This window comes from Diplotaxodon limnothrissa, linkage group LG7, assembly GCF_057381915.1.
Source record: "Diplotaxodon limnothrissa isolate DT_005_m linkage group LG7, D_limnothrissa_male_GT1.1, whole genome shotgun sequence".
Classification (NCBI taxonomy): Eukaryota; Metazoa; Chordata; class Actinopteri; order Cichliformes; family Cichlidae; genus Diplotaxodon; species Diplotaxodon limnothrissa.
Window position 1 is genome coordinate 10,093,081 of NC_140602.1, and position 12,371 is coordinate 10,105,451.

Consider the following 12,371-nt stretch of genomic DNA (forward strand, 5'->3'; position numbering starts at 1 on the left):
TCAAGTTCATAGGGAAGCACAGATTTTTTTTCATGAAAAGCTGGAATCATAAAGGGAATTTATTAATAAGTTCCCTTTGTAATTATAAAGTCTCTCTGATTCTGATGTGTATAAAAGTAAAAAAAAATTATATATATATATATATATATATATATATATATATCGGCTGGTTTTTAATAAGAGTGAAACTCGCTCATTGATTATGTCAAGGAAGACAGAAGAAGCCGAAATGGAAGCAGCTATAAAAATATAAAAATCAGCCAAATACAGGAAGCCCACTAATCAGTGATATCCACAGGTTCCAGGATAAGTATTTTCCTGGTATTATTCACAAAAGGGGAAAACTTGGAACTTGGTGGTGGACTTACCAAAAATACTGCATAAATGCTTGAACAGGTCGCAGTTCGCAGGAGGTCGCAAAAGAACCACTCAAATTAAATCTGTAAATTTGCAGTTCAGTTACTATAGGGTTGTTATATTGGAAATACATTGCTCAGACAGGCAGAGGCGAATGATTTACAGTGGGTGACAGTCCAGATATTTTCAGACTGCACAGTAGGTGGCGGAAAATATGCAGTTACAGAAAATCACGAAGAAGAAGGAGGAGGAGTTAAGAGGAGGACTTAGATACCCACACTGGGATCAATTCCGTCCTCACGTCAGACTCACTTGGGAGATGTCCATATAGCTTAATATTAACTTTTTTTTATTTATTCTTTTTTATCTTTTGTTGCAAACTAGGTGTTTGGGAACATCCTATTCTTACCTACTACATATTACTACAATATAATTGGATGCACTTTTGTAACTCTGCCACAGAAAATAGCTACTAGGTTTAACTAGCTAAAGCTTTCCATGCTTTGACGGTAAGTTCATTTTGGTCTTAAATTAGCATTGCATTTGTTTGTTTGTTGTTTGTTTCAGCTGGCTGTGAAAGAAAGGCTAACCCCATATGTTTAAGGGGATTTAAAAAAACAAACAAAAAAAACCTAGACAATTGTACGCCAAATGAGTGGGTGGGTTTTGGTGGTGGTTGGGGACATTTGGGCTCTATACAGTTAGCTTTGTTTGCTTAGCTCAAATTTAACGGCTCTTGTAGCAGCAGTGAGCGGAGAAATCTTTTTTCTGAGAAAAATAAAAAGGAAAATTACAAGGAGAAATAGCTTAAACTGGTAAAATGTATGAGCTGCCAGTAAGTTTGTTTTGCAGCTGAAGAACAGGGGCCCGTTCTTCGTACGTCGCTCACTACATCCAAGATCAAATGACACATCCAAGACCAAACCATCGCGCTAACCGTGAGCTCGCTAATCCGGTTCCCCGAACACACCTGTTGTTGACGATTAGTACAGCTGGACGCAGTAATGTGACATCACTGGGTGTCGTAAAAGGGGCTACGCATCGATAGTAGAAACATTGATCGGCAACCCGCTGATTGGTCGGCGAAAATGTCGAAGGGGCGCGCTCGGTATTTTCCGGCAGCAGAGCAAGAACTCTTGATTGAGGGATTTCAGGAGTTTCAGAGTTTAATTAAAACGCAAGGGAACACTGCAAAGGCTGCAAAAGCAAGGAGAGAGGGCTGGCAGGAAGTTGCTGACAAATTAAACTCGTAAGTAATTCAATAATAACAATAATAATGGAGTGGGTTTATATAGCGCTTTTCAAGGCACCCAAAGCGCATGACAATACCACTATTCAGTCACTTTATTATTTATTCATAGATTTATTATATTACACTATATTATCCAATATTATATTACATTATATTATATTGTTATATTATATCCCCTTTCACATTAGAGCCACAACAGGACCCACTAGAACATGGGAACAAGTAAAAGTGGAATATAAGAATATTCTACAGAATGGTAATATTTATCACTTATATTGCTTTTCGTCTCTTGGAAAGAGACCCTGAAATAATCTATTTGTTTGTTCATAACAGCAACCAAGAAAAGGGCAGAGCAAAAAAAAGACAGGTGGTGGTCCTGCACCCCCTCGTCAACAAGTTGGTTAAGTAAATAATATCCTCACGGGAATATCGATATCTCTCAATGAGCACACTGTCGCGCTGAGCTAAAGGATCCTGTCTGTCCCGCAATATACGCTGGATTCTGAGGACTCTCCTTATCAATCTTGCACCTTCCGCAATGGGTTTCTCGCGTAAACGGACAGGACATGGCTGCGACAGACTTCCCAAATCCACCTTCGCTTTTATAGCCGTGGTCTCTCATCTTGATTACACGAAGTGATTTGCAATTACTACTCTGAAATATGAATTACATCTGTAATAATCACATACATGTAATAGAATGTTAATAGTACATTTCCCTTTTTTAGGAAATGACCTGTATGTATCTGTGTGACATCAATAAAAGGATCAAGTGCTGCATTATCTTTAGTTACATTGATGTTATTTATTTATGGTGAAACAGTGGTGGAATATCGCTGTTGCTTTCGTATAAATGAAGCGGACATACCTGCGTGGCCGCGATCTAATCCTGTTTACATAAAGTAAACCTGCTCCCGAGCAGGTTTACGCTTACGGCTCTGTTGCTATGACAGCAAGTCCCGGATGAGTTTCGGGGAACCGAACGATCCAAGATCACGCGAAATCGTCAACAATCTAATCCAGCTAACTTACTTAGCGAGGTACGAAGAACAGGCCCCAGCACAAAGCAAGCATCCATGTATATGTTTGTTTTCCTGCGACTTTGAGCAGAATAATCAGTAGCCATCGCTAACCACAAGTTAATGCATGAGGAATAAAACAGCTACAATTAATGATAGGAAAATTGTAACAAAATCTTTATTTTGTTGTAGGGCAGTTGTTTTGCATTTAGTATGTATGTGCATGCATGATTAGAGGCATGCCCCCTCAGTTTGGTGGTTCCTACAGAAATAATCATACAAAAGTACATTTTACTAACCCCATGTTTGCCTACTGGTGGTGGTCAGAGGGCCCGGTGGCGCCAGTGTCCGGCAGCCTCGCCTCTGTCAGTGCGCACCAGGGCAGTTGTGGCTACAATGTAGCTTGCCATCGCCAGTGTGTGAATGTGTGTGTGAATGACTGAATGTAGTGTGAAGCGCTTTGGGGTCCTTAGGGACTAGAAAAGAGCTATACAAATGCAGGCCATTTACCATTACATTGTGAAATAGGACTCCTGTCTCCGCCATTTCCCTTGCTTCGTCTTGCTATAGGCTAAAACAGTCCTAGATAACATCCCTGACTTGTGTGCAACTTTTGCATGATTCAGTGAAAGAAATAATCAAGCTAAACAACAGGGAAACAGCTTTCATAAGTTATGGAGAGTTGTACAATTTGTGCCAACATGTTCAATATGATTTATAACATTATAAGTAACATTATTACATGTTGATAAAATATAAGTGATCCTTTAAAGTCTGATATGGAGTTATACTTATTCTATATAATGCAGAAAAATAAAATTCCTATACTGTTTTTTTCTGCATAGAAGCATCATTGGTGATATATCAAGAAATTGATGACATATGTATAGATTTAATATAAATGTAATATAATATATAATATAGATATAAAGTTAACATATTCATATTTTCAAATTTTGCCTAAACATGTACAGGTACTCCAAGTACTCCAATTTTGGCAAATAAAAAAACCTGTCAGCTAATGGTGTGTGGCTGTGTGCATATGCTCTTGCAGAGAGGTTGTGACCTTCCTATAGACATACTTTGCAAAAATATGTTGTGACATAAATATGTTTTTGCTTGAAGACGTTTCAACTCTCATCCGAGAAGCTTCTTCAGTTCTAAGGTCAAATGGTGGAGAGTCCCAGACTTAAGCCCAATGGGAGATTCCCCCAGGGGGACATTGACCCCTAATGATCTAATCACACGAGCCAAGATGTAAAAAACGGGTGTTGGTCACAATCAGCCAAGGTTTCGGGTGAACTCATTGTGAAAACTAGCCCCACATTATCATGTGATTTCCTGAGGTCAACAGGCCCAGGATGTGAGTGGGCGTTAAGGCGTCTGGGCAAGGATCTCAAAACTGGATTATAGATGGCAGACAGTTGGTGTCATAAACCACCGCCTCTGTTCAAAGATGATCGTTCACAGTGGACATGGCTTCTTTCAGTCCTCTTTCAAACCATCTGTCTTCTTGACCTCACTAAATCACATCACATCACAGGTTGGGGCTGGGTTTCACAGTGAATTCACCTGAAACCTTGGCTGACTGTGACCTACACACCTTGGCTCGTTTGATTAGATAGAGGATCATTAAGGGGTCCATGCCCCCCTGGAGGGACACTTCCATAGGCAAAACATAGGACCAGAATTGGTTATAAATGATTGCTTTGATTTCTGTCATTCTTAGTTATTCTTGATCTTTGTATTTCTTTGTTTTTCCCTATTTTGTGGTTTCTGTGTCTACCTTCCTGGTTCTCTGTTTTTTATTATTCCAAATTCATGCATGTGTCATGTGTCTTTCTCTTTTATCCAGGTAGCCTTGCGTTTTTGAATACTCCTCTCTCTCTTAAATGAAAGCCCTACAATTGCTGACATGTTTGCAAGTGTAGCTCTTAGCAGAGGCATTACTGCCCACCGCATAAGTAAGAATGCCACGTTCTTCATGAATGAAGCAACATTTGCAGTCCCTGGATGCCAGAACCGGACCTCAGAACGGCACAAACCTCTATTGCTGATGTTACCGTGGTTGGGTTCACGTCCTCAAGCGCTGGTTAAGTACTGTGACATCTACTTCAACACAGGATTTGACGTGCTAGTATTTGAGAGCGAGGTAAGAATTCAGGGACTGAGAAATTGGAGCATATGTTAAACTTAATCGGTTTCTCACACTAACTGTATAGCTGCTCTTCTGAGTCAGCTAAAACAGTATGACCGTGTGTTTTATTCTTGTATTTATCGCTAAAATGCATCACAGGGCAGTTAATGAATAATAGTCTTTCTAGAAGTATGTGCTCTGAGTGCAAGCTTGTGCTTCCCAGAATTACTAAAAGTACAATAGAAGGCAGAGCCTTACATTATCGAGCCTCTGTGCGGTTGAGGTTGAGAGAGACAACCTGTACTTTGAAGATTAGGCTTAAAAGTTTATAGTTGGGGTGGATCAGATGACCCTGAATCATCCATAAATCATGCTGCTGTAGGCTCAGCTGTTGGGGACTTCCCATGATATAATACCCACTTTTCTGTTCACGATGCATTTATATGAAACTGTTGTACATCATTTCCTTTTCCCTACTCTCTCCCCTTGTCCCCCCTTTTTGTGATCAGATTACTCCCCCCACCCTCTGTTGGAAGTTGTTTAAACTTGTTAAAAGGAAGTTCTTCGTCCACAACTGTTGCCATAATATCACCGTTCAGATTGTCAAATTAAAGGCTCCTTTTCTTTAAACTGTAAAGTGTTTTAAGGTCTATATCTGTGAAGTAGCACTATAAGAATGAAACTGCATTAGATAAATGTGAAGAAAGTTTGTATTAAACTAAGATTGCAATGGAAACCTAACTCATAAAAAGGCAACAGTAGAGGGGACCCCACCAGGACATTGTGGGAGCACTGTAATGTCGCGCATTGATCTTACTTTGAAAAATGAATTCACTCAGTTTTATATTCAAAGTTTAGTGTGTGTGTATGTTTTTAAATGATTTTCGGAAAGACTGATTGAATTTCTCCTTTTTTTTAAAGGTGCAAGGGTTCCTTTGGCCCCGCTGGGGTCTGGAACATGGAAAGACATTACTGGAGTTGCTGGAGAGCGAGTGCTTCGTGTCCCGCCCCTTGCTTGTTCATGCATTTTCAATCGGTGGATATACCTTCTCTCAGCTCCTTGTGCATGTGTCGAAGGATACAAATAAATATCAGGCATTCACAAAAAGGATCACAGGACAGATTTATGATAGCATGGTGGCAGGATCCCTTGAGCACATGGCTATAGGTGAGTTACCATTAACTCACACTTTATCTAATTCTTGTTTTCCTTTTCTTGCAAAATTGATAATTATTTTCCTTCTTTCTTCTCAGGTTTGGGAAAAACTGTATTTCCAAAATGTGAGTGGTTGGTAAAGCAAACAGCCATGTTTTACTTTGACAAGTTTAAAAGCCACACCGTGGACTACTTTGACATAGGCTTGGATGTGTTTTGGAATACGCCCGTCACCGCTCCTGTGCTGATGTTCTACTGTAACAACGATCCACTGTGTGACCCACGAAATTTGGCGGACTTGGCCGGTTACTGGCGAAGGCGTGGAATGGATGTCACAGAAAAGAAGTGGGACAATTCCATTCACGCGGGCCACCTTAAGAAACACCCAGAAGAATATCTGTCCACACTTTGCATATTCCTCAGTTCCCTTGGTTTTACCCCGTTAAAGGCAAAGTTATGAGGTAAAATCCCAACAATGTAATGCAAGAGGAACTTCACTGTGCATTAACCTCAAATGGTTTAAGCTGTAAAAGTACATCTTGAATTTTTACACTAATTGGCATGTGTAATGAAGGTACAGTAACAGTTCAGTTTTATTCAGAATGAAGATCGAGTGTACTCAGGGTTTAGTTCATACAGTTTCATAAACACTAAAGCAAAGCATATAAAGAATAAAATGCACTTTGGATCACAATGTTCATGTACGCCAAAGTAATAATAATAATGGATTGGATTTATATAGCGCTTTTCAAGACACCCAAAGCGCTTTACAATTCCACTATTAATTCACTCTCACATTCACACACTGGTGGAGGCAGCTACAGTTGTAGCCACAGCTGCCCTGGGGCAGACTGACAGAAGCAAGGCTGCCATATCGTGGCATCAGCCCCTCTGGCCAACACCAGTAGACGGTAAAGTGTCTTGCCCAAGGACACAACGACCAGGACAGAGAGAGCTGGGGATCAAACCGGTGACCTACCGGTTACAGATACGCTTCCCAACCCCCCTGAGCCACGGTCGCCCCTTAAAAGTTAACAAACAAATATAAAGTCTGACATTTTTCTTTTAGGCAAGCAACTGTCTACTAACTTTAACTAAATCATGGAAGGGAAGACAAGTGCAGGACATATTCTCATTTGAAATGGTGGAACCAGCATAATTTTACTACAACATAATGGTTTGTCAGAACTGTTAATGTACTGGTGCCTACAGACATTTTCAGTTAACTATATATCTTTAAAAATGATTACATCATTACATTTTGCACAACATCTCAACGCCTTTGGAAATGGAGGGTTATACATTGAAGTTCCTAACTGTTCTTTGCCGCTCAAAAATACAATTTCCAAATCAAATGTGAACTTTGCTTTTTGCTTCTTTTTTTTTTTTAAATATTTGAGACAAAATGTAAACAGTCCAAAGAATGATGTGAACATCGATGACCACAAGCATGCAAGCTCAAAGTGCTTCCATTTATGAAACACGACAGGTCAAGATGTGTGCTTGAGGTTTTACTGTCTAATGTTTGGAGTCATGTGTTTTGGTGCTTGCATTAACGAGTTCAGCTTAAATACAATCACTTGTTGCATATCTACCCTCAGCCGACAGTTCTACTCTGGCTGAGGATCTAAATCTCTTTTATGCCCGTTTTGACAGGGAGAACACCGACCCTGTCCTGTCCCCTCTCCCCTCAACCGACCCTGCTCCGGTCCTGAGCACTCATGAGCTGAGGCGTGTGTTCCGGAGCATTAACACCAGGAAGGCGGCCGGGCCGGATGGAGTGCTGGGCCGGGTGCTAAAAGACTGTGCTGCGGACCTGGCGGACGTCTTCACCTCTATATATAACACCTCGCTGTCCTGTTCACTGGTACCATCCTGTTTCAAAGCAGCAACCATCGTTCCCATCCCAAAACAGTCAAATGTCACATGTCTGAACGATTTCAGACCTGTGGCACTCACCCCCATTCCCGCCAAATGCCTGGAGAGACTGGTCATTAAACACATCAGAGCTGCTTTTCCACCATCCCTGGACTCGCACCAGTTTGCATACAGGGAGAACCGGTCAACCGAGGATGCGATCGCCACAGTGCTGCACACATTACTGAAGCACTTGGAACACAGGAACACCTATGCACGGCTCCTCTTTGTAGACTACAGCTCGGCTTTTAATACCATCCGGCCATACAAACTCCGTCCCAAACTCCACCAACTGGGACTTAACTCCTCTCTGTGCAACTGGATTGTGGACTTCCTCACTAACCGTAGACAGAGTGTCAGAGTGGGTAAGAACACCTCTTCCACCCTTGTGGTCAACACCGGTGCCCCTCAGGGGTGTGTTCTGAGCCCTCTGCTATACACTCTCTTCACCCATGACTGTATTTCCTCCTGCGCGTCCAATCTCATTGTTAAGTTTGCAGATGACACTACAGTGCTCGGACTTATATCCAACAATGATGAGACAAACTATAGGACAGAGGTGCAACAACTAGAGTCATGGTGCCACGACAATAACTTGGTCTTAAACACCAAAAAGACCAAGGAGATCATTGTAGATTTCCGGAAGAGGGGTCATAACAACCATCTGCCTCTCTTCATTGGCAGTGAGGCGGTGGAGAGGGTGAGCAGTTTTAAATTCTTGGGGGTAACTGTGACCGAGGACCTGTCCTGGGGCAACCATATCACCTCAGTTGTACGGAAGGCCCAACAGCGCCTCTACTACCTGAGGAGACTGCGGAGCGCACACATTCCCAGATCTCTGATGTTGAACTTCTACAACTGTGCCATCAGCAGCGTTCTGACGTATGGATTTCTAGTGTGGTTCCCCAGCTGCACCAAGGCCGATCAGCAAGCACTCCAGCGGGTGGTGAAAGAAGCTGGCAGAATTATTGGAACAAGTCTGCCAGAGATCAGTAATATCTTCCCCACTCGCTGTCTGAGGAGGGTGCACAGTATCCTGCGGGACCAACATCACCCTGCGCGCCACCTTTTCCATCTGCTGCCCTCAGGGAGAAGGTACAGGTCTATACAGGCCAGAACATCCAGACTGGCCAACAGCCTGTATCCACAGGCTGTGAGGCTCCTGAACTCTCTGCCCCCCTCTCACGGACAATAACCATATCCAACTTCTTAATAGCAATGAACTGGTCTGCATTGGTGCATCATATCTTTATTCTCTTCCCCCTCCTGCCCCCCCCCCTCTTTCTTAAATAGATAACTATCATATCTGATATCATATCTCACAGTACAATAATATTGAATGGGTTGCATTGTTGTATTTTGTCATGTTTCTCAGGTCTTTGTCTGAATTTCTACGAACATTATTGCTAAGGATTGTCTTATTGCATTGGAGTCACACTGGGTTAAATATGTACACTTGGGTTTTAAGGGGTATTTATTATTTTCTTCTTTTTTTTGGGTTGTATGGAAGCCCCAAACGCAATTTCATTGTTCTTGACAATGACAATAAATAAATAAATAAATACTAAATAAAATTTCAGATTTTGAGCTACTGGAGAGAGGGTGGTGGAAATTTTCTCATGTTAAAGACAAAAGGCTAATCATTAGAGTGATAAAGAGATTAATCATTGTTACACAAAATATTTTAGTAGTTAATTTGGTGGACAGCGCTGAACACACGGAACAAACAAAAGAGGGGAAATCAGCATAGTTTTAGATGAAACTTAATTTAACTTTAAATTAAAACTGGACATTTACTTTTCCTGCAGTAATTTACAAGTAAAGAAACTTGTTCCTTGCTTTAAAAAAACAGTTGATTCATGTGAATGAGCTTCAGGGTTAAACTGCTGGTCCGATTTTCAATTTCCTGCTGATGAGTACAGCATGCTGTGTGCACTCAGAAGAAAATGCAATACTACTTGACACTGCTGCTGCTGAAGTTTTGCTTTTTACACATTTTTACACAAAGCCTTGAAAGTGCCTTAAAAAGCACCTCACTTGTTACTACCACCAAGTCTAGCAAGAACTAAGGTGATCACAACAACACATTTTCATGAAAGTATATATTTGATTAATTTAGGTCAGTGTCTATGTGTGTGTGTTAAACTACTCTAAGGTGTTTGTATTCTCAATATTCTTGAAGGATGTGACCTACTAAAATTGGGAAAAGAAATCTTATTCAGTCATTTCTGTTAACACTTTTCATGTGAATGACTTGTAAGTTGAAGATGTTTAAGCATAACATGTTATACTTCTAACTCTGTGCAATAAAGATTTGTTTATCTTAACTTGAACCTGTGCAAGTATTTTTTAACTTTTCCTTTTTTGTCCAAGTTGATTACGAAGGGTTAGGAGTTAAAGCACCAATGTGGTGAAATGCAATATTATTCTTGTTGTAAAGCACTGTACTCTTGCCTACAAAAATTGTTCTTTATAACTATGTGTACAACATAGTTTCTAACTAACTGGGGGTAAATGAAAAGTATGTATTTATATTAGGAGGTAATTATGCTTGACATTTAACCACCTAACCTCAGAACTGATTAGCACATTTAGACTTCAACCTATTCTACTATTGAGACGGGTGATAAGCAGGTAAAGAAATGAACCTTTGACCAATGCAATTAGTACATCCAGTCATTGTGATGTTTTTCCAGATATGGTTTGATGCAGTCGGTTTCTGTAGGGTAGGTACTGTACTTCTCCAACAATGTCATAGCCCAATGTGATTTTAAAACTGTAACACTAAAGAAGGGAATATCTTTTGGAAGAATGGTATTCAATCCTTTTAGTAGAGTTACGGGTTTTGAGAACTGAAGTGGCCCAATGCCTTAAAACCACACACTGTTTTCTTTACTGTAAATTTTTAGTTTGTACTGCACCTAGAAAGTGATTTGAGCTACTGAAGACACCACCTGGTGGCAGAAGCCATGTAGCTCACTCCCAGTATTATCATTACAGTTATGCTTTACTATCAGCACAAGACCCTAGAAATGATTAATCCAGTGTAATATAAGTATGACATAAAAACAAAACAGTACTGAAATTTACAGAAGGATATAGGCAAGTATTGGTAAATTATTGGTAAATTATATCTGTTAACCACAAGGGCCTCTTGTGGTAAGGAAATAAAGAAAATCAACAACATATCAGTTGTTTTGGATTTGTGCTGTCATGGTTGGTAACCGCAATCCTCATATGCTCCCTTTAGGCTTTCTGCAGGAAGCACCACCTCAATAAAACAGCTATTGTAGGAAGTTAAAGTAAATAGTAAGCATATGCAGGAAACTCAGTAATGGTGGAAACAAACATCAGACAGAAATGGTACTTCACAAAAAGAAGCTGAATTTTACTTTTATATCAGCTTATTTAAATTTAGATATTATTCCTACATTGAAACCTCCTGGACGATAGGTGGCGCACGTGACGAATGCCCTTCTGTTCTTTTTCAAAGATGGCTGCTTCCACATGTAAACATGCGACTTAGTCCCGTGGCTAACGACGTCCAAGTTAAACAGTTCTGTGGCGTGTATTCATGCCTCTGATAAACGTGTTATCGAGAACTTAGACATTAGCTTCCTGTAGTGGATTTGTATTAAACTGCATTTCACTTTTTGAGTTGGTGCACACGCCGTAAAGTTAGCAGTTAGCCATGGCGGCGCACACCATATTTGTTGGTTCTCTACCAGATTCAGCTTCTAATGAGCGACTCGAAGAAATATTCTCAGAAATTGGTCCGGTAAAGAAATGCTTCGTGGTCAGAGATAAAGGTACTGTCGTGTATTCGAAAGAACCATACAATAATAATGGAAAAAGTCGTACGAAAGTAGAATTAAATTAAAACTGCAAACATAAACATATTTATGTACATAACAGATATTGGTGGTGTCTATTTATTTTTCAACCAGAGACAGAAAAATGTCGAGGGTTTGGTTTTGTCACATATTCCATGGAGGAAGATGCACAACGAGCCTTAAAAGAAATTAAAGAATACGACGGGCAGAAGCTGTCCCTGACAGTCGCCAAGAGTAAAATCAAAGACAAAGACAAAAACAAGAAAGGTTCGTATGAAGACATGTTCCAAAACGGGCAATTAGGAGAGTCCTGTGTCTCCATGGTAACCTTGCACTTATGTCATTTAGCACCTACAGAGGCAGTCACTGCTCCAAAGGAGAATCAGCAGAAAGGCTCCAAGAAAAAGCTACTGAAAGCAAGACTTATTATAAGGAATCTCAGCTTTAAGGTACAGTATGTTTCATGATTACTAAATGTAACAGCTCAGAGCACACTGACAGAAACCTTTGCTAACACACACCATGTGTTACAGTGCACAGAGGATCATTTGAAAGAAGTATTTGCAAAGTTTGGGACGGTTATTGAGGTCAAAATCCCCCTCAAACCTGGTAAATACATATGTTTCTTAGCAGATGTATACATAAGTGAGCATGTTGAAGTATTGCCAGACTTTGGAGTGGATTGATTCGTTATGAGGTT

The 12,371-nt window shown here is 40.4% G+C and overlaps 2 protein-coding genes across 2 annotated transcripts in view; both read left to right on the forward strand.

Annotated features, from left to right (window-relative positions):
- The first annotated feature begins 649 nt into the window (after positions 1-649).
- On the forward strand, positions 650-7,928 carry LOC146627792 (transmembrane protein 53). Its single transcript, XM_085357360.1, has 5 exons — positions 650-866; positions 4,484-4,780; positions 5,687-5,933; positions 6,020-6,382; positions 7,578-7,928. The coding sequence occupies exons 2-4, from the start codon at positions 4,544-4,546 to the stop codon at positions 6,379-6,381; spliced, it is 846 nt and encodes a 281-aa protein (XP_085213486.1). The 5' UTR covers positions 650-866; positions 4,484-4,543; the 3' UTR covers position 6,382; positions 7,578-7,928.
- A 3,436-nt stretch (positions 7,929-11,364) lies between these two features.
- Positions 11,365-12,371, forward strand: part of rbm28 (RNA binding motif protein 28) — a 15,296-nt gene continuing 14,289 nt past the window's right edge. Inside the window, exons 1-4 of the mRNA XM_085357361.1 lie at positions 11,365-11,647; positions 11,786-11,938; positions 12,020-12,120; positions 12,205-12,280. Coding sequence (XP_085213487.1) covers positions 11,530-11,647; positions 11,786-11,938; positions 12,020-12,120; positions 12,205-12,280 — 448 coding nt within the window. The 5' untranslated portion in view covers positions 11,365-11,529. The remainder of the gene's footprint in view (positions 11,648-11,785; positions 11,939-12,019; positions 12,121-12,204; positions 12,281-12,371) is intronic.